Source organism: Brassica napus, chromosome A2, assembly GCF_020379485.1.
Source record: "Brassica napus cultivar Da-Ae chromosome A2, Da-Ae, whole genome shotgun sequence".
Classification (NCBI taxonomy): Eukaryota; Viridiplantae; Streptophyta; class Magnoliopsida; order Brassicales; family Brassicaceae; genus Brassica; species Brassica napus.
The window spans coordinates 7,599,475-7,621,334 of NC_063435.1; the positions used below are offsets into that span (position 1 = coordinate 7,599,475).

General features: G+C 34.5%; 3 protein-coding genes across 4 annotated transcripts; 1 reads left to right on the top strand and 2 right to left on the bottom strand.

The window, feature by feature from the left end:
- The first annotated feature begins 1,085 nt into the window (after positions 1 to 1,085).
- LOC106406733 (protein root UVB sensitive 6) lies at positions 1,086 to 4,094 on the top strand. Its single transcript, XM_013847457.3, has 13 exons — positions 1,086 to 1,495; positions 1,578 to 1,676; positions 1,902 to 2,015; positions 2,092 to 2,163; positions 2,235 to 2,345; positions 2,417 to 2,536; positions 2,631 to 2,732; positions 2,808 to 2,880; positions 2,992 to 3,075; positions 3,163 to 3,227; positions 3,323 to 3,424; positions 3,515 to 3,691; positions 3,794 to 4,094. Exons 1-13 carry the CDS (start codon positions 1,199 to 1,201, stop codon positions 3,866 to 3,868), a joined length of 1,491 nt encoding a protein of 496 aa, XP_013702911.2. The 5' UTR covers positions 1,086 to 1,198; the 3' UTR covers positions 3,869 to 4,094.
- A 1,796-nt stretch (positions 4,095 to 5,890) lies between these two features.
- LOC106405635 (methionine S-methyltransferase-like) lies at positions 5,891 to 12,256 on the bottom strand. Its single transcript, XM_013846153.3, has 12 exons — positions 11,905 to 12,256; positions 11,268 to 11,461; positions 10,980 to 11,186; positions 10,764 to 10,859; positions 10,203 to 10,391; positions 9,941 to 10,129; positions 9,618 to 9,854; positions 9,239 to 9,373; positions 8,080 to 8,397; positions 7,752 to 7,931; positions 6,481 to 7,416; positions 5,891 to 6,401 (listed from the first exon to the last, which is right to left on the bottom strand). The coding sequence occupies exons 1-12, from the start codon at positions 12,125 to 12,127 to the stop codon at positions 6,114 to 6,116; spliced, it is 3,192 nt and encodes a 1,063-aa protein (XP_013701607.2). The 5' UTR covers positions 12,128 to 12,256; the 3' UTR covers positions 5,891 to 6,113.
- Positions 12,257 to 16,008: 3,752 nt separating this feature from the next.
- On the bottom strand, positions 16,009 to 18,329 carry LOC125574762 (tocopherol O-methyltransferase, chloroplastic-like). Of its 2 annotated transcripts, none has more exons than XM_048754665.1 (6): positions 17,877 to 18,329; positions 17,254 to 17,420; positions 17,081 to 17,185; positions 16,562 to 16,765; positions 16,375 to 16,477; positions 16,009 to 16,288 (listed from the first exon to the last, which is right to left on the bottom strand). In XM_048754665.1, the coding sequence occupies exons 1-6, from the start codon at positions 18,235 to 18,237 to the stop codon at positions 16,185 to 16,187; spliced, it is 1,044 nt and encodes a 347-aa protein (XP_048610622.1). In that variant the 5' UTR covers positions 18,238 to 18,329; the 3' UTR covers positions 16,009 to 16,184. The 2 variants fall into 2 exon arrangements, with proteins under 2 accessions (XP_048610622.1, XP_013702364.2); XM_013846910.3 differs by having other exon boundaries at positions 17,254 to 17,417; positions 17,877 to 18,304.
- Positions 18,330 to 21,860: the final 3,531 nt, after the last annotated feature.

Genomic DNA, 21,860 nt, shown 5'->3' on the forward strand with positions numbered 1-21,860 from the left:
GTTAGGCCGAGAAGCATTAGAGATAAAATCATTTGTATATCGTCCTATATATATAAGGAGACGCTCACAGGATTCCAGTTTAACATTTTTTTTAAAAAGGATTCCAGTTTAACATGATACGAAAACCTATTCTTGACTTTCGATTTTTCGCTTGATCTTGTTTCTTCGAAATCATGGGTGAAAGAACAAACGAAAGTGTAGGTGCAGTGAGGTAAGAGTGGTGCATAAGTAAACAAGACAAAAGAAACTTTCTTTTTCGAATTCACAAAAAAAGCAAATACAACTAATTGCTAACGCATAAATTAGACACAAGCCTCTTGAAGTACTGTCTTTTTCTATTACAACAACTATTTAGTGTAATTCCATTTCTAGACTAAAACTCCCTCTAGGGTCTAAATTTCAGTTTTTCTAAATTCGAAAGTACTGTATGTCATCAAGTACTTCAACACAGCACAACAATATATCCAAATGTTTGATCACACTAATTACGCTAATAATGGCCATTCAATTTGAAACCCCCAAAAATGTATCTATCAAACACAAATTACAAAAATTATGTATAAATAAATATAAATATATACAGTAATGAATTACAAAAACTAAAATCTACATTAATCTAATATTATACAATCAAATAATAATTCCATGCTTTACAAATTGATTACCCATTTTGAACTTTTAATAATAATAATAATTTAAATAATGTCAAACATGTAAATTATTCTATTTGTATTCTCATATATTTATATATTTATAATTTGTGATTTAACTAAATGTTAAAATAATAGTATTATAAAAATTATATATGTTATTTAGTAAAATATGAAATATTACAAATCGATGCAGTACATACTGAACTTACAATAATAACTTTAATTAAAAAATAGATTTTTTGCAGTTTGTCTGTAAAACTCTTCATAATTCTGTACAAGATCAAAATTAAATTCCAGTTTACATAAGATCAGATTGAAAAATAAACACTTCTCTCAAAAATAGAGAATGGAGAAGAGTGAGATATTTTCGGAATTATCCATATAATTTATATATATATCAAATGAATTTTGGTGTTTTATTGGATTTAAAGAAAAATAGAACAAAAAACAAAATTGGGTATAATACAGCCTGAATCTGTGTCAGACGTCAAAGGTAGGTCACAAGTGGAACAAGAGAGCTTCCTCGTTTCCTCCGCCTCACGAGAATGCCGCTCAAACATTCTTCGCCGGACACCATATCCTCCTCCTCCGACTCCGTCCGCCTCCTCTCCCGCGAAACCCTCCGCATCAGCGCCTCCCTCGCCTCCCCTCCCGACGATCTCCTCCCTCAGGCTCTCCCCGATTCTTCCCACTTTCTCCGCTCAACGCTGAGACTGATCTGCTGCGAGGAAATCGACGGCCGGAGATGGAAGTACGTCGCCGAGAGCGATGGCTCGGGGAAATTCAAGAGGAACTCGGTGGTTCGTGCTGTAAGCTTGGAGTCTCCTCGGACTCCTTTTGATGTACGCCACGTTCCCATTTTGAAATTGAGGTTTTGTTGGCAAATGAAAGTTTCAAACTTTTTTTATTCACGTTTTATTACAGGAAGTGGGTTCGTTTCTGAGATCTTACGTTGTACCTGAAGGCTTCCCAGCAAGTGTTAATGAGTCTTATGTTCCTTACATGACCTTTCGAGCTTTGAAGGTGTGTATTGTATGACTGTTTTCTCAATTCCTTACATGATTTTGGAGGCTATAGACAGTTTAAGAAGGATTTTAATAATTTGGAAGTTAAATTATTATTTTTTTTTACAAATTTAGGTGTCTATTTATATATAATTTTTTTTCGAAAAGAGCGAATGTTTCATTAGGATTGGCCCATGACCGCCGTTATTGATCATTTTGATTGACATTGTTTGTTTGTTTGTAGCATTTCTTTGGTGGAGCGATGGGTGTGTTTACCACTCAAACCCTTCTCAATTCAGTTGGAGCCTCACGGAACAGTTCTGCTTCTGCTGCTGTTGCAATTAATTGGATTCTCAAGGTTTCAGTTTCCTCTTGTTTTTTTTTTTGTTTTAACAAACTATATGGTTTTACTTAATTGCTGAATATCTATTCAGGATGGTGCTGGGCGTGTTGGGAAAATGCTTTTTGCGCGTCAGGGAAAGAAATTCGATTATGATTTGAAACAGGTACTTGTTCTAAATAACTTAAACAATAGTAGATAGAAGAATCCTCTAAAACTCAGCTTTTTGAATTACAGTTACGGTTTGCTGGTGATCTTTTGATGGAGCTGGGTGCTGCTGTGGAGTTAGGAACTGCTGCCGTTCCGCACCTTTTTCTTCCTCTAGCTTGTGCTGCTAATGTTGTTAAGGTATTTAGTGGCCGCTAACACTCGTATAGTTTCCTTGTAGATGTTTAATTTGTTGTTTTGTTTTATTACAGAATGTTGCAGCAGTAACATCAACGTCTACTCGTACCCCCATCTATAAAGCCTTTGCTAAAGGAGAGAACATAGGAGACGTCACTGCTAAGGGAGAGTGTGTTGGTAATATTGCAGATCTGGTATGAGATCCTTCTCTTTATTTCTTGGGTGTTTTTTGTTATTCATCTTTTTTTTTTGAGTTTAAAAAAATTGTTATATAAATCGTATGTGCAGATGGGAACTGGGTTTAGTATATTGATATCCAAAAGAAATCCTTCGTTGGTTACAACCTTTGGTCTTCTATCATGTGGCTATCTCTTGAGCTCATACCAAGAGGTACAGTGTAGCTTCAAGTACAGTATACCAGTTTGTTTTATTGTTTTTTTATTAACGTGGCTAGTTCCCTTTCAGGTTAGATCTGTGGTACTGCATACACTAAACCGTGCAAGATTTACAGTAGCAGTGGAATCCTTTATCAAGACGGGTAAGTGATGATGCTAATCTAGCATGCCAGATGAGTGTGTTTAGTCAATTCAAACTTTTCTAGGCTAGTCTCAGTCAAACTTCACTAACCGGACTTTGCATCTATCTTCAGGGCGGGTTCCCTCACTACAGCAAGGTAATATCCAAGAAAAGATATTTACTTTTCCATGGGTGGAGGATCGACCGGTGATGCTTGGTATGTTTTATGTAACACTATATTCTTTTTTTTTTAATCTGCTAACCTTACTGAAAAGAATTTTCATACCATCGTATCATTTGGCAGGAGCCAGATTTAAGGATGCATTCCAAGACCCCTGCACATATCTGGCAGTAAAGCCTTTTTTCGATGTATGCCTCTTTTTTTACTGTCTTAAATATAGAGCTTTGACCCTTTTTTTTTCTAATCTACATATTTCACTCTCTATTTCCTTTACTTATGGCAGAAAGAAAGATACATGGTGACTTACAGCCCTACCAAGGGTAAAGTCTATGCACTGCTCAAGGACCAGGCTAGCTCAGATGACATTCTCAAAGCTGCATTTCATGTGGGATGATTTTCCAAATTCTTAAATTTTCTCTATGAAGTAACTAATGGTTTAAAGTTTCTCATTCGGTTGCATGATATGATATAACAGGCACATGTGCTTCTTCATTTTATGAATCAATCAAAAGGTGGTACCTCAAAATCGGTTGAGCAACTAGATCCTCCTGCTTTTGCTCCAAGGGAATATGAGCTGGAGTCTCGGATTGCTGAGTCGTGTGAAATGGTGTCTACCTCGTATGGAATCTTCAAAAGCAGTGCTGCGGAACAGGTAAACTTGATAGAAATCTATTGTATAGTCTTGTAAGTTTATTCGAGTAGGTATCATATTGAATGAGCTTTGGGGGTTTTCATCCTTGATCCATGTTGCTAGGGATGGAGAATGTCAGAATCTCTGCTAAATCCTGGCCGGGCTAGGTTATGTCATATGAATGATGAGGAGGAGTAAACAACGCATCGTGAAGCTGGTCTTTGTTATGATAACCTTTCTAAGTTTTGTTGTCTTGGAAGAAACAGATTTTGGTTGATACACGTTTTGATTAACCATGCTGTAAAAAAAGATAGAAGATATGTAGCATTTGTAAATTGTGGGTTGTCGCTGGTGTAATTTAAGAGATGAATCTTCTTTGTGTACCACTTCTCACATCATAATCAATGCACATTCTTCATAAACATTGAAAACCTGCAATTCATAAAATATTATTGGTTTGTAGTTTTTGATCCAAAATGAGTATTGCTTGTCTTAATAATCAACCAAACACAAGTTGATGATAGTGTAAGCAATTTGATTAAAGAGTAATTTTTAAAGCTTTGGCCTTGGGACCGTGTATGTTGACTTGATGCCATAAGAGATATTCAAGGTGAAAATGTGTATAAACAACCTTAGTAATCAGAAATGTGTACGAGAGACTAAGGGGGTGTTAGTGGGGATGAGATTTATAATGAGTCTTAGAATTTCTAAGTCTAGTGTTATTGGTTTATAGATTCTCATATTCTCATTAAAATCTATTGTTATTGGTTTGATGATTGTATAACTCTATACAAAATCATTTGTTATTCAAAAAGTTTAGATTTTAATGATTCTACAAATCTATTAAAGTAAGTGTTATTGGGAGTTGAATTCTTATCATTTTAACTCACAAATTAAGATTTTGAGAATACTACATGTTTACCTTGAATTCTTAGAATCATTACATTACTTTATTTTCATAGATTTTCACAATATACAAAATTCTCTACATATCTTTCCAAATTTAACAAATCTCCCAACTTTTAAAATCAACAAACTCTATAGAAATCTAAGTCCCACTAACACCCCATAAGTAAACTGAAACTGATTATATGATTGAAAGTAGCTAAGTATAAGAATGAAAACGGATAGATAGGTTTAAGGTATATAAGTAGTATTCTGAAAATCTTGTGCTATGAGTTAAATGGTGAAGAATGTAACTCCCAATAACACTAACTTTAATAGATTTAAAGAATCACTAAAATCTAGACTTTTTGAATAACAAAAGATTGTGTATAGAATTACTAAATTATGAAACCAATAACACTAGATTTAATGAGAATGTGAGAATGTGTAAACCAATAACACTAGATTCTATAAATTCTAACAATCATCATAAATCCAACTCTCACTAATACCCCCTTAGGGCATCTCCATCCCTACTCCATTTTTTTCTTTAAAATGGAGTAAAAGTGAATATGGAGTAAGGAATGCTCCAACCCAACTTCATATGTCACTCCATAAATGGAGTAAACGTTTTTTTGTTTGTTCATCACTCCATTATGGAGTGGGAAATATAGTAGGGTTGAAGCAATTTTACTCTATTTTCACTTTTATTCCATTTTGGAAAAAAAAAATGAAGTTTTACATTAGAGATGCTCTTATAGTATGGATATTTTGGGTTGACGTGATTGTTTGTTATATGGGTCGTCTTTACTAAGTTCTTGTATATTTGTCTTTTTTGTAATACAAATATTTTTGTAATACAAAAAAATAGTTACATAGACCTTCCAGAATGTAAGGCTATAAAAACTACCGTGGATGTCTTAAACGTGGAGAAATGTTTGAGGGATTCACAAAAACACTCTTAATATAGCATACAGAATTCATTAATAAAGTTGCGATGTTTTTTTTGTCTATCCGATAAAAAGTCGATCGATTTATACTTAGAATTCACATAACTCACGTCTCTACTCCCTATCTTCAAAACCAGTTTCATTGCTGATAGAGGACATAAAGCACACAATCTGCTACAGGTTTCTCTCACTTTCAAAGGTTCAAGGCAACTCGCTTTCCTCGTATATACCTGGATCATTGGCTCCCTTTCTCTTCTGTTAAGTCCCTTGGTATGTTCTAGGGATGCTGCTTATTTCAGTAATGTTGAGGGTCAGTGTTAGTATTGGTCTCTCAGCGCTCCCGCTTTTGTAACATGTTTGCAAAGTTCAAAAAAGAAAGGTATTAAAAAAACAAATCCTTTATTCAAATATATGAGAAACGAAGTCAATGTGATGGACCGTTTGAGAACAAAGTCCACAAATCCTTTTATTAGCATGACCTTTCGAAAGGAAAACCGACCAACTCAAAAGTATTAGAAGCAAAGAGAACAATGAAACGCCAAAGAAGAGCGAATGAAGTTCCCACTTATACTGGCCATAAACCAGAAACACGGAGGGCGCCTTTAGTTTCAATTGCCAAGGACGCTTTTAAATTGAGCGATGGATTCAATAGCCTTCTCAAACTCACTGTCCTCCAGTGCAAATGCGAAGCGGCAGTAACCTTGGATTCCAGTCCAGGAACCGCTGTTCAAGCAAACACCTGTATGGCTGAGAAACACGTCCCTCATATTTGAATCCTTTAGCTCCACTTCTCCTTCTTTCACCTTTACAATTTTGTTGAGATAAGCTTTCGGCTTTGCCACCATTGAGATTCCGCCTTCTGGTTCGATAACCTCCCAACCAGACTTCTCTAGTACCTGTTCCCCAGTATTTAAAAAAAAAAGTGATCAATGGCGCAATAATAATACCTTTCATACAAAAGGGAGTGTCGTGTACCTCTTTCAAGCGCTTGGATCTGCCTTGCAACGTTTTAATGGTTTCAGAAACGGCATCCAAAAAGTCACTTGCTTTCTCTTCTTTCAGAGCCAACATTTTCTTAGCGGCATACTTCACAGTGCTGTGTGGTTTGCTCAGCCCTGGGAGGGTATGGAAGGCATCAACCAGAGACTGATCCAAAACTAGAAACCCGAGTTTCATTGCTCCACTGAGCATATTCAAAGAGAGACATCCAAGCAAGGAAACCGACAAGGATGCATCCAAAGATTTCTTCAAATCCCAGGTAGTTGAACTGTATTCTAATCCCGAGAACGAAGTATCGATGATGACCTTTGCTCCAAATTTAGCACAAGTAGACAATAGTACACCCATCTCCTCGTTGCTGTACACCAATCCTGTTGGGCTAACTGTTGGTCCAGATATATAAACCCATGGTTTCTTCACGGACTCTAGTGCTTTCGTTAGAGTGATTTTCGTCAGCTTAAAGCCGTCGCTAGACTCAGTGGGGATATTCACAACGTTAGCTTTCAAAAATTTGGCAGCAGCAACGTATTTCCCATTTGTCCCAGCAGGTAAACAGAGCGTTCCACCTTCTTGAGCGCAGCAAACGACCAGTTTATTGAATAGTGCTTGTGAGCCGTCAGCATATACAAAGCCTGTGCTGCTTTTTGTAGGAAACCCATAATTATTCGTCACAAACTGCTTGATACTTGGGTTGACATCAACTTCCGCTTCAGATACGTTCTGCCTCACAAAACTTTCAAAGATTGCAGCCTTAACAGAACGTGGAATTGGCAAGAAACTTTGATCCACATCCATGTGGATTAGAGAAGTGTCGCCATTCTCAGTCACTGAAAGCTCTGAATCTTTCAGAACAGAAACGGCTGAGCTTGAAAATCCAATGATCTCTTCAGACTTTGTCTTCTCAATTTCCCTCTGCAAGCAACACATTAGAGAAACTAAGAAGACACGTTGCAACCCTTTTGATTGACATATCGGTTTAACCTTTTTTTTCCCATAAACGAGCCTAATCCAGATTTTTTTCTTTCTTTTTGTTTGTTATTCCTAAGGATGCAGGATTGTAAGTTTTAGGGTGTCACGAAAACAAATCACTAAAATGTCAAAGATTTAATCCAGTATACCACGTACGCTTTTAAGTTCTTGCAGACCAGTTTGCCACATTTTTATGCAAATACTACTAAGCAAGTGACAGTAATTGGGCAAAACAAGCTTTGAAAAAAGAATCTAGCGCATAAGTTCGAACAACATACCTCAGCTGGTGCATGGCGATCAGCGAGCTGGAAAGCCAGAAGTTCATGGAAAAGGCAACCATAATAGTATTGACTGATAATAGCAGTATGACCTTCCAATACTTCTACAGTTTTAGACAATGCCTTGGAAATGCCATCAACTTCTGAAATGACAAAGGCTACTTCTAAATCTGAATAAACCTGCAGAACGATGACTTGGTAAATAACTCACAGGACAAAAATTTAAAGCGAGACTTGAAGAAATTATCACAGATTTATTTGTTTTCAACTAGATGAGATAGAACAGAATGCATACTCGTCAGCAGATGCGGTCGGAGGAAAACCTTACCTTATTCTTTACCAGACCACAGATAATAGCAGCGTGAGAAGGTAGTTGATTTTCAGCGAGATATTTAAGTACTCCATTGGATGCAGGGAGGCTAGACAACTCAAAGTGATCAGATATATCCAAGAAAAGTCGACATCCGATTTCTTTGGTCACATCCAACAGGTGCAAAAATGATGAACTGGTAATGACCTCAAATTGAGCCAGCCCAGTAACCACCACCTGTGGCTTTAGTTTCTTAATTAGTTCTATCATCAGATCAGATTGGTGCGGGGATTCGATGACTGTGACTTGATCAGCTGATGTGTCCACGCTAGTACCCTACAGTTGATTAATAAATTGTACGTTAAGCACACCCAAAACAGAAAGCACGCATTAATAAACACACTTATCTTCAAACATAGTTACTCAGAGAGACACTCAATAAATTCAGAGACATCAGGTAAAATGATGCCTTAATGCAGAAATTTCATCTATTACAATTTACCAACTACGAACCAAATAATACTATTTCTTGCAGCAGGTGCCGTAAACATTATATCCTAGCTCTCAAAATGAATCAAAGCAAATCCTGATAATCAAGTTAATTTTTCATTTGATTTGTAGGTATGACTCTCTACAGTCTATACAACATATATGTTCTTGATAAAAAAGGAACATAACTCCTCGGGACTGGATCATTCGTTTGGATATTTGTAAACTGTTGTATTTTTCCTGACTACATATGTTTTTTGCCAGTACTAGGCACTCATCAATTTCTCTATTATCAGTAAAAATGTAACATGCAATATGAATCATTCATGTGACATGAGCTAGCTCGATTACGTGATTCAAATCGTTAAATTATAGGCTCCCTCTTAACTTGGTGTCTATATAAAACCCGTCACAGAATCTTTCTCTTACTACGCCTTTTGCTATCAAACTACTAAATCCGTCTCTCAACTATTGTCTCCTTACTTCTGTATTCAATAACTGATTATTTCTTCTTTTTAGACTTGGTAATTTTCTCCTATTTCAGTAAAAAGTTAGTATGTCCACATCCAGCTAGGACGATATACACTCATAACACTAGGCGACTCCTTACATAAATACAAAATTCATTCCTTGCATCGTTTCTTTTCAAAACTAAGTAAAAGCAACAGATGCGGAGATATAATTTTACCTCAATGGCTAAAGAAGTTAGCCAGGTCCTTGGAAGTTGTCGAGTTAAATGCTCATCAACAATTGCAAGTCGAGGAGAGAATAACCGGAATGCACTCTCGATTGCCACAGCCCTTGATGGAAACACCACAATGTTCTTGCAAATAAACAAAAAAAAAACAAGACTCAGAAATGATTAGATGCTTCCCATGAAAGATTCATTACATTTTGATGAGTCCACAAGTATCAAGTTTTCCTTTTATCTTTTCTTCTAGAGATCTTTAGAAAATTGTTTAGTGGCCACCGAGTTTCGTTTATCAACAATATCAGTCTGACAAAGTAATTATCTGGAACTGCAAGAAATCAGTAAAAAAAAAAACATAACGAGAGAATAGTCTTACATCTTGATTAATTGGAACACGGTGGTATGTCCTCATAAATCCTGCAATTAGGCTGCAGAATCTTTTGCTGCCAGCTGGAGGTTCAAACGGGAAACAGGAGCTGTTTTTCAAAACACTAGCAAGATAGGCTAGGAATGGAATTTTCTCATCAGCAACGGCTTCATCTTCAAAAGATAAATCCAGTGAACTGCTGATTTCTTGGAATCCATTTTTCAAGAAATCAAAGATTTTCTTAACCTGTCAAAGCAAAAACCAACTATTTTATTCATTTGTTGTTTACAGATAATAGTAAGATAAATCCAATAACTAGACAAAATGCCCACCTGATTTGGTTGGCGAAGTTGGCAACTATAAACCGATAAAGCATGGGAGATTCGTCCACCAGCCTTCCCGTAGGCCCATGCAGTTCGAGCACAAATTGGTTGGTCTCCGGAAAGTCCCATAAAAAACTCGAAACGATGAGGGCTGCTCCTCTCAATTTCAACTAACGCCGAGATATCCGTATCTGCAGCCTGTGAAATCACATGTCAAGTGGCCATTGTGGAGGAGCATGATCGTTCATACTTTCAGAAGTAAAATTCTTACTTGAAGTATTTTAGTCTGCCATATCTGCGTGACACGGACTCCACGCCGCTCAAACAAGCGTCTACAGACGCCTTGCCCAGGGCGACCACCCATGTTGAATATCATAATTCCTGCAGGTTTGATGACAGATATCCCTTCTTCAACTGCTCTGGCAATCAAACCTAGACCAAACTGATCCTCAACGAAACCCTGAAAATGGATAAAACTCATCAGGCACGGGAAAAGCAATTGGCGACAGAAAAAAAAGAGAGAAGTTTTATGTTTTTATAGAGGAAGAGAGGAAAAATTTCAGACGTTAATCCTGATCCCAAACATGCACAATCTAGGTTGAAATGTGAAATGCAAGGCATGCATATGACTAGCTAACTAAAGGTCAGACTGCACATGAACTGACATAGACAAGGAAAAAAAAATGGAATCGCGGACTTGACAAAATTCAACAATTTAAGATGAATATGGATTAAACCGGAAGAGCTCTAGCCTCTGGGTGCTAGCTTCCATACATTCTAGGGACACATGCAGAGTATTTATTTTTTTTTTGCTGAAAAGAGGTTCTCTTACCTGAAGGGCACAATAGTTACTCAGCGAATGAAGAAATTCTTCACTTGCATTTTCTTCAATCATCTTAGACATTGCTTCTGGGTTTGGATTAAGAATCTGTAGCACGAAGATAAGACAAAAGGAAAACACACATCAAAGGAAAACGTCAGACTTTATTATAAGTACAAAGACCTACACATATAAGTTATAGGAGACAAATAGATAAAAAAAAAATACCTGAGGTATGCATCCTACAATTCTCTCAAGCTGAATTTTATTATCTCTACAATAACTAAGCAAATCAGATTCATAGAACTCCACCCTGTCGAGTAAAGTTTTCTTCTCGTCATCATAGACTGGTAGGCCATTATCATCAAGAGCGTTGAGGTACAAATTTATCCAAGAAATTTTCACAGCTCTAGGATTAATATCAAGCCCGTACACCTGCAAACAAACAAAAAAAAAACACAAAACTATGAAGATATATGCTTGACACATGTATGCTTCAATGTAAAATCTAAAGACCTTTGTAGGCAACCACTTAGCAGCAATGGCTATGGATATCCAACCATTCCCGCAGCCGAGTTCAGAGATAGTCTTGTCCTTGAAGACGGTGTCAGGATGTCTATTAAGTCCTTCATAAAACGTGAACGACCAGTCTTCTGGAACAAAGATACTAGGAATCACCATCATCGTTAACTTCTTCCTTGACTGAAAACCTGCAGATAACAGAGGCAGGTTTCGTGAATATCTGTAAACATATGATTGATATGTATAAAATTTATAATTTGATTTAACATATCATAAAGATCAGTGTCAAGTTCTATATTACGCGTAAGCCTCAGAATGGTTTTGCCCAAACGTATTGAATTAAAAAATCAGCTTGTTAGCTTTTGAGCTATGATCAAATGTGACTAGTTTTAGATATAACTGACAGTAGATTTAAAAGATGACAAAGTAGGGGAAAAAAAAGAACTGTGTGTAAACGACAAAAGTGGCATTGAAAGGCTAAATTTTATATATATTTTTTTTTTATTTATTCATCGACGTGTTAGTCAACAAGTCGACGAATCCCAAATTTCTGGGAAAATCAGTTTCAGATCGGAGAGAACAATCATCAACGCATCGTAAAACAATCGGATCGGATCTGAAGGAAAAGTACCTTCGTATTGATCGAGGACTATGTCCTGGATATGGAAGTGGTACTTCTGGAGACATGTATCGGAGGATCCGACGCGTTTGTAGAGGTCCGACAAGAAGATCCGAGCGCTGGATCGAGTTTTCGGATCCTCGAGCCGTTCCAGAACCGATCGCAAGGCTCCATAAGCCGCGTCGCCCGATTGTTGGCACCGATTCAGGAACTCGTCTACAGATTCGCCTGCCATGAGATGAGAAGTATAGAGGCTTTTGTGTGTGTGTGTGTGTCTCTCTTTAGCTATCAAGGTATCAATATGTCTGGCATAGGACTTCCCACTCTATTATACTACATTCTTTTTTTTCTCTTTTTTTTTTTTGCTTCATATAATATGCTCCTTTGTCCTTTTGTTTTATAAAATTAAACCAACACATGCCTTTTGATTTTAAAAAGAATAAAAATGATTATTTGTCGTTTTTAATGTCTTTTTACATGCAAAATACTTTTTTCTTTAAACTTTATCTAGTGATATTAAATAAACAAACACATTTTTTATCATCCAAAATATATGATTGTCTTTTACGTTTCAATACCAATTGAATGTAACTCAAATTTAAACTCTTCGTAGATGGATCTATTTAACAACGAATAAGTGATCTTTCCATTGATAATGTCTTAAAAAGATATAGCATACAAGCAACTATCGTCTGGAATCCATTCATCATAATCATCTTCAGACTTCGAATAATGTCCATCATAATTAAAGTGTATATGTGTAGAAGACGAGTTCATTGTCTCTTGTAAAAAAATGATATCAATCAAGTTAAGCCTGATTATACAGTTATACCATTAAAGTTATACCAAATTATACATTTTTACCGCTAAAATTATATTTTGTTACACAGTCTTCTCGATAAAGTTTCACCTAGTCATTGTTGTTATTAAAGTTTCACCAATTACACATGTTTATGGTTCAACTAATTAATACCAAATTATTTCAAGTTTTACCAGTCTAACTTAACCAAGTTATACAATTTTACTATTAAAATTTTACTAAGTTTTAACAGTTTTATGGTTTAACTAATACCATATTTATACCATTTTATTCATTCCAAGTTCTACTAAGTTTTCTAGTTGTTCTTCTATTCAAAATATAAATCAGCTTTGATTTCGTATATTCTTCGATTCATTATGATTATACCAGATGTTGATTATCCAATTCTCTAATAACTTGACCATCCGTAGTTGCTAATGTTCAATTAATTAATTGTGAACACAATATGAAATCTATTTAATATCACAACCACAATCATGTATGTTGAACTTTGAATAACTTGGAGGGTTTTAAGACGATTTAAGCTATATAGCAAGAGAATATCTTACCTGAAGTTCAATTGAGTTGGGTGGGGGAGGATAAGCCTGACAGTTCAATTCAACTTGAGCATCCAAACGAGATGGGTTGAGAAACGAGTTTCGGAATTCGAGGATGAGGAGAGGGAGAGAGGAAAAAGGTAATAGGATAGAGAGAAAAATCTTGATCGGTCAAATTAGAGAATGCACTTTAAATTTTCACAATTATTCTTAAAAGTATGAGAATAGGGAGTGCATTTGAGAATTAGTAAAAGTTGAGTTAATTTTTCTCATTTAAGAGCATTTCAACATTTGTTCCGCTCAATTGTCGAAATCGATCAACTTTTGTGGGTCTGGGCTTTAAGTGGTAGACCTACTAAGTAAAGCTTGAACTCTAGATGACAAGATATTATGTAATAAAAAATTCGGCATAATTTTGAAATTTTTGCAAAATATAATCAACAATATATTCATCATCTCCCACAAATGAAGTGTTTGCGGAGTTCTCAGACTCTATTGCCAATTTGCCATCTTCGACCTTCCTAGATTTTGGATCATTTTTCATGTCTCATTAGTACCGTCTCCGAAGACGACATAAGTAAAAAGGGCTTCAAATCCTACTTAGACTTATCAACTTATCCATCATTTATACGGATAATCACTGAAGCTTGGGATTTGGAGGGTAGAAGGTTAAGTTGGTTTGTCAGAAGTTGACTATGGAGGATGTTGGTAATATCCAACGAAAAACGACACAGGCTGTAGCCAGACCCGTCTTTATCCATGTGCCAATAATGTAGCACATGACACATATTTTCTTTTTTATTTTTCTTTGTGTTTTAGGGTCTTTAAGTTTTATTTTATTTTTTTCAAAAAGGTCCAGTTTTCATATATGATCATTATGAACCAAACTTGGTTTAAAATAATCAACTTGCACAAGGTCCATTTTTATTTTGAGACGGGTGTGGCTCTAGTTCATTTGGAATCTGTTTAGGCGTCCTTCTTACTTCTCCGACGGATTCTTTATTCAAGGATGAATATATTGCTCGTCATAGTAAGAACTTTTTGTGGTAACTAAAGAAAGTTTTATCTTGGTGCAGTGCTTGCAAACTATGCCAGAAACAAGATTATTTATCTGCGTAATAGAAATGGTTCTAAAGTCCTTAACTATATCACATGCGCTTTCTTAAAATATAGCCAGTAAAGAAACAATACTCAGTTTATCAAAATTGAAAAGCGTGACAGAATCCCTTATATACTAAAGCACAAGTCACTCAACAAATCAAAATTTGACATGTGGAAAATATTTACAAAATAAAAAAATCAATTGAAAAAATAATAGTTGGAAAAAAATAACTATCTAACGGTTTCTAAATAACAATTCCACAAATCCATGATCTTGCTCCTTTGTCCATGATCTTTTTTCCATACTTATATATTTCTCAGATCTGGAAACAAACATCTGAAAAACTCTCATCGATCATAACAAAATTAAAAGGTCTATACTCTTTTTAGTTTCAAAACTCTAATCCATAATTTAAGGCGTAGAAAACAGATGCCACCAACCTATATCCCCTCTATTTGTACGGTTTCATTGACTTTTGGAGAGCACTACATATATTTATCAAAACCAGTTTAAAGCTTGGAAGGTTCTAGAGTCAATTTGGTAGATTTGCATTGCTGGAGATATTCAACCAGAAACAAAAAGATTTTGGATAAAAAAGGAGGAAGATAGAAAGAAGACGTGGTGGGATTAGAAGAAAGGCTTTGGATAAAAGGTGAATACCCTTCCACTAATTCATTACTAAAGAATCGACTTAATTATATTGTTGTTTTCCTGTACAATAGATTGAAAACATCCTTCCGACTATGTGAGTACTTTGCTACTGCCTTAGAGTTTTAATTATTCAAATATTCTGTAAAAAGTTTGTTTATGTACAATTAGGACAAGAGAAACATGACCTGTTTAAGATGGCAAAATCAATATTTCATTGGAAGGCTGCTTAAATTCTAAGACAAAATTAACATAGATACGTAGTAGCAGCTACGTGTTTGTATTATTGTAGTTCTTGCAGTAACTTTGTTTGTATTAGCAGCTACGTGTTAGTAGCAACTTTGATAACTTGATTATTTTACCGTTTGATTTGCTTTCACGATATGATGTTTCTCTGTTACATATGATTCTTACTGTTTACAGATGGATATACTAAATAAATGACTAGATGTAATAAACTAAGAAGCATAGATTGCATGCTAAGAATTAGGAAAATATGGAAAAAGAACAAGACATAAAAGTAAAGCAGGAAAGCATCAAAGTAATATTTGTATCCAACAAGCTAATTAAAATAAATTTAACAAAATTTAAGAAAATCTAATTAATTATAATATGTTAATACTTATCTCCTGATAAATCAAAGTTACATGTCATTTTTAGTTATATGTAATTAAACATTTACTTTACTTTTATTTGTAAGCCAAAACTACTCCCATGCGCAGCATGGGACCAATACTAGTAACTTATAAAACGAAACATGGTTTAAATTTTGGTGGCATATAGAAGAAAAGCAATAGATCAATAATAAATCACGGCAGATTTATAAATCATGAGAAGTTATCTCATTGGTCGGCTCGATGATTGAGGATGAGTTATGAATCTTATGATGGAGATATCACTGGTTTTTAGGGGCTCAACTGCTAGGGTTGTAAGTAAAAAGAGAAGAGGAATTTGTGTGTCTTATTCTATTGATAATGAAACATATATGTAGGTCCTTTTAGTTTTAGGAATCAAGTAAATTTAGAACATTCCATAATGGACATCAACTACAATATTCATGACGTTAAGGGATCTCATGCATCCACATTTCTTAAGCGACTCTTATTCAATCTCCTATATCATAGATAGAAATCAATTCGCTGAAAAGCACTTAAAAGACAATTTTATTGTTTATAGATTAAACTTATTAGAGAGGCTTCTGGCAAGTGATGATGCCAAACTTAATGACACCTTTCTTGTACCCTTCAATCATCAATGGCATTGTCAATGCTCCTTTTATACTCTTCATACCTGTGTGTTTCCGACACCCAACAACCTTAGTTCTAATCTCATAAACATTTGGAATCATGAAAGTAAACAACATTGCGGAAACATACCACTACGAAGCAGAGACACAAGGCCCTTCCACGTTAATGCGGTTCGTATAACCGCCGGCCAGAAAGGAGCTACGTTCTCTGACCAATCTGCACACTTAATATCCTACAAACACACATATATTTGAGACACTACTTAACTAGCTCCAAGTACTAATTTTAGCAATTGGAGCGTGAGAAATATAATAACCTGGAGCGAGAGGGACTGAAGCAAATCGACATAATCCGAGGTGGAGCACCAGGCCGGGAGATAAAATGTTTTGCAGATTCTGTCCAAGAGGTTCTGCTCCCATGGCTGCAAAGCTTCTTCCCCTGGAGATAGATTTCTGTGGCACCATGTCACTATTATTATCCTTCCTCCTGGAGCCGCCACACGTACCAATTCCTTCACGAACTACACTCATTTCGCACACACGGTAAATATACTTCCACAACGAAGACTGAATGAGTTTCAAAAATATCACACTTGGATTCTGTTTTCTAACAGATACTACAATTTTCTTTTTGTAAACTCTGCCTAAAATTTTTAGACAAAACAAGAAACCATGCCATAATTAAATAGAAAAACGTGGTATTATTACATAATATTATTAGATAAGTTTGACAAAATTTTACTCTCATTTTTTTATTTTGTTTATTTAAAAATTAATGGACGTCATTGACATCAAAAAGATGGATATTGTCTACTAAAGTGAGCTAGGTAGTATACCTTGGCCTTGTCAGGCATATGCTCACCGCTTTCCATTGACCACACAAGATCGAATATACCATCTTCAAACGGTTGCTCCAGTGCATCTGCAACTTGGAAGGAAACCTGGTCCAGTGGCGTCTCAGTTAGCTCAGATTCCGCAGAAAAAAATGGTCGAATGTACAAGAAGACACCTTATGAGAGAGTGATTGAGCGGCGGCGAGATCATTGGCTCTCTTGGCTTGAACAGGACTGAGTGTGATGCCAATGCATTCGGCACCAAATTTAGAGGCAATATACCTTGAGCTTCCGCCGATCCCACACCCAACATCCACTACTCTCTTTATCTTTTTCTCCTCTTCTTTAAAAAAGTCATGTGTTTATAATATAAATTAATAATAACAAGAACAATCCCAAGCATAAATATATTTTCACCGACTGCGCATTATTATTTCAGTTTGGATTGTTTTCTTAATCTTGAAATGAGGAAGAACTTATTCATCATCATCCAGCCTAGTTAGGGAATGGGTCTGCTTCTGGATGGGACGTGGCTTACTGTAAGCCTCTCCCCAGGGATAAAATAAAGGCTTTATCTGGCTTCAAACATCCCTACTCATTTCTCTTACCGACAAATCAAAACTAAACCATTGTTATATATTTTTAAGAGTTCAAAGAGTATTTTGTTTGTAAGAATTGTTTATAATATAAGTTAAAAAAAACGTTTATAATAAATCTAGAAAGTGTTCATGTGTAGTAGTTTTATCATTCATAACAACACAACGAATCAAACTCTAAGTGTATAACATGAGAAGCGAACCAGTAACGCCGGCGAAACGTAGAGACTCTTCGATCATCCGGATCTGAGCTTCCCGGTGACCGGAATCTGAAAGTTGAACAGAGGAATCAGGATCGTAGAAGCCGTGATGCATATGATCTCCCCAAATCTCCTCCCATAGTCCCGACGTCTCGTTGTAGAATTCCGCTATCCCTTCCCGCAGGGCCTCAACGGAGGAGGTAGCAGCAGCCGTCACAGCCACGCTTCCACGTGATGCCGTCGTCGTCGTCATTAAGGCTGAGGATGGCCGTTGGGACTGAAGGAGAAGCGACGGTGAACGGAGAGAAGATACTTTGTGCCTGGGGAGGCTTATGAGAGAGGAGGGTGCGAGAGTCGCTTTCATTTATAATGAGAGGTTGGCGGAACAAGAAAGTGGCTCTGTGTATGGGGGGATTAATGTTTTCTTTATTGCTACAAGTCCTCTACTTTTTATTTATCTTTATATTAATTTTTAGGTAAGGATGTTTTATTTAGGACCGACAAATCAAACCAAACTTAACTGAATAATCAAATCAAACCAAACTTAACTGAATAATCAATTTTATGAATGTTCTCAATTAACAACAGCTCTTGCAGAAAAAACAGTTGTTTTTTTTTCCAAAAAAAATTGAATATTTCATAAAATAATAAAAATAATAAATTTCCATAGATATAAAATTTTAGAAAATCATAAAATTCATAAAAATCTAAAAACATCTAAACTGGTTGTTTTATGCTTCTCTCCCATCATAGGTATCATTATGGTTCTTGATGATGGTCTGCAAAATGGGTGTATCTGAACTTATCATCTTCTCTTCCAACCTCATTGAAGACTTTCCCTAAACAAATATATTATGACATTCTTGTTCTCCTCTATAATTTTTTAGTCGACTTGATAATGAGTTTCTTGTTGGTTTTCATCATGTTGATCAGAGTATGGTATACCATGGTCTCTCTTCAACAACTCTTCTTCATCTTCCTCTCCAATAGATTAAGAACCAACATCTCTTTGATGATTGTTTGTTTGGTTTTTAGATTTTGGTTTTTGGTTTTTGATTTTGCAGTAGATTTTAGTTTTTAGAGAAGCATGAATGTTGATTTTAGATTTTTGTTTTTAGTTTTTGGTTTTTGGTTTTTGGTTTTTACTTTTAAAATAATATGATGAAAATATAATAAAATATAGAATATTATTAAAAAAAGCATAAACAAAATAATATAATTTTATGTTTAAAGATAAATTAAAATTTTAATTCTATGTTCAGACATATGTATATATATACTTTATTTTATAAACTTGTATATATAATATATTTAGAAATATGTACATATAAAATGAAATGTGTAAACATAATTTTTAATAAAATTTACCATAACGATAATCTATATATATATATATATTCATTACTGGTTAACTACAAAATTTAATTCTAGGTGTATATTTCTAAAATTGTGGCAACATATAATTCTACACATATGGTAATATTTAGATTATGCTTGTTACATATTAGTTATTTGATTACTCTGTAAATATTTGGTTCTTATAAATTATTTTTTAATAAATGTGACATTACTAAATAAAAAAATAGGCTGGAACTATATTGTTGAAACTAAAGTTCCAAAACTATGCACATATATACATATAATCATATATTTTATGTGTATGTGATTGAGAATATTACATACTCTCATACGGTAAGCACCAGCTAGATAAGTAGTTTCTTTATTATTGATCTTTTGAATATTATTTTCTTAATTAATATCTATTAAATAAGAGTATTTATAATTTCAAAAAAATAATATAAAATCATCGTTAGGGCCATAAAACTAGAAAAAACTTGGATTTTGACTTTTGCTTAGAAATAGTTAGTTATTCTAAAAACTAGTTTCCCTAAATTTTAGGAAATCTAAAACCCAAAAATCTTGATTGGATCAAAAATGGTTTTTGGAAAATCAAAACCAAAAACTGTTTCAAAAACTACAAACAATCATTTCTCCTTCAAAATTTTGATAAACTTCTCTTGCTTCAGTTACATGGTTGTTCTTTTTTGCATACCATTCTTGATGGTCGGTAGCTTTATATGGGTGATCATGTGGTTCCGCCTTAGGACTTTCTTAACATTTTATCTTTTACATTTTTCCATCTTTTTCGTTTTGTAGTGTTTTAGTGATTTTTAGATGTAACGATGCATGGTGTCAAAGTGAGTATATATTAAGTGGAAAATTAATATAGTTAACCAAGTTGGAAAAAAAGAAACCGATGTCGGTTAATAGTTATACATGTAGTGCATACTCGGAACAATCATAATTATGTACCAGAAATAATTGTTGTTAACTAATTAATCTTGACTAATTGGATTTCGTGTCTAAGGGTAGGAATAACTGATTAGCCAAGTTTGGTTATGTAATACGTTGAACTTTATATATATATCTAATGCAATGTTAATTTGATTTTGCATGGTTAAGTAGTTGTGATTGGAAAAAGACTTAAATGCTATAAAAGATTTTTTAGGAATAGTTTAAAATGTTAATGTTATGGTGTTTTATGTAATATCCCACATTTAAAAGTAAAGTTATTTTCAAAGTCAATTTCTCTTTTGATAGAAACTTTTTTTTTTGTTTGTTATAAAAAAATTTAGTATTATCTCTTTTAGGATGGACGGTGCAAGAGACCTCAATTGGAGGTTGGAGAGACAACAAAAGTGACTGCGTCTGAAATTATGATGTTAGTACAGTCTGATGAACTTTTACTGCCACAAACTTTTCTGACACCATATGTATTGGGATAAGAGCCAATCATGTACATCCATATTTTACTTTGGTTTATCTTCTTTTTTTGTTCACAGTTTTTTCCAAGTGGATATGGTCAAAATAGGTTCAGTTAAGTTTATTTTTGTGATTTAGTAGAACGTCAGTAGCAAACAAATATTGTTAGAAGACGTGAAGTAAGCAATGAGAGCTAAAAAAGGGTAATGAGAGCTAAAACAAGGTCATTGTGACAACTACCACTTTGCATGTAGTCCGCTGGACACAGTTCCACTATGGATGAGTTCACATCTGGAATTGGCGTATTGGAGTCCGGTTTGATATTTTTTTCAAAAGTTAAGTTTTCCATTTACAAAATAAAGAAGAGTTCATATCGGGAATCAGCGTATTGGAGTCCACCAATATTCGATATGAAATGTTTAGGAATCTTTTGTTCTTTTCAAGTCAAAACGCTTTATCCCAAAGTTGAAGAAAAATATTTTGCAAAATTTCAAAGCTTTTGATAATATGTTTTATGAAATACTCTGTCTTTTAAAAAAAGATAAAATTTTCACATATATTAAAAATATAATAAATATTAGGTAATTCCGTACATGTACTTTGTTGATACTGCGAAAACGTAAAACAAGCAAGTTTGATAGTAGAATGGTCACAAAAGAGTTTACGAAATAACTTACTTCATCTGATCTTAAAAGATCCATGTTATAGCTTTTTTACATTTATTAAAAAAACATATAAAATTATATTTTTCAATATATTGTTTTTCTTAATTAACTATTCCCAATAACTTTTAACCAATGAGATTTTATTAAACACGATTGTATTTTTTAAAAAGTACAATTTTTAATTAATTAATGTATTGAAAATATAAAAAAAATGTATCTTTTTGAAACAATTTTTTTTCTAAAACATATATACTTTAGAAATAGAGAGAGTATGATATATCGGTTTGATCTTCAGCCTCACACCAAAATATTGAAACATTCCAAAGAAACAAAGAGTATCACTCTCAAACAAAACAAGTCTATGATAAAAAAAATAGTATGATTTATTTATGGCAACTTAGACCTTATTTGTAGGATTACAATCTGTAGAAATCAAAAATGAAAATGATGAAAACAAAAATTAGAAACTACTTAGAAAACAAAGACTTCGACTCAATAATGATTTTTAACTAAAATAAAGGCTAAGTCTTGGTCTTCACACAGTTCTGACCAGTCTTGG

Excerpts from the sequence above, each read along its gene's own strand:
- LOC125574762 (XM_048754665.1), bottom strand. The coding sequence starts at position 18,237 with ATGAAAGCGACTCTCGCACCCTCCTCTCTCATAAGCCTCCCCAGGCAC. Across the intron at positions 17,421-17,876 it reads ACGTTTCGCCGGCGTTACTG|AAGAGGAGAAAAAGATAAAG; the intron begins GTTCGCTTCTCA and ends ACTTTTTTAAAG. Across the intron at positions 16,289-16,374 it reads TGTGTCTCTGCTTCGTAGTG|GTATGAAGAGTATAAAAGGA; the intron begins GTATGTTTCCGC and ends GGAAACACACAG.
- LOC106406733 (XM_013847457.3), top strand. The coding sequence starts at position 1,199 with ATGCCGCTCAAACATTCTTCGCCGGACACCATATCCTCCTCCTCCGAC. Across the intron at positions 2,733-2,807 it reads TCTTGAGCTCATACCAAGAG|GTTAGATCTGTGGTACTGCA; the intron begins GTACAGTGTAGC and ends GTTCCCTTTCAG. Across the intron at positions 3,076-3,162 it reads GGATCGACCGGTGATGCTTG|GAGCCAGATTTAAGGATGCA; the intron begins GTATGTTTTATG and ends ATCATTTGGCAG.
- LOC106405635 (XM_013846153.3), bottom strand. The coding sequence starts at position 12,127 with ATGGCAGGCGAATCTGTAGACGAGTTCCTGAATCGGTGCCAACAATCG. Across the intron at positions 10,130-10,202 it reads GGCAGACTAAAATACTTCAA|GCTGCAGATACGGATATCTC; the intron begins GTAAGAATTTTA and ends GTGATTTCACAG. Across the intron at positions 7,417-7,751 it reads ATCGCCATGCACCAGCTGAG|AGGGAAATTGAGAAGACAAA; the intron begins GTATGTTGTTCG and ends TGTTGCTTGCAG.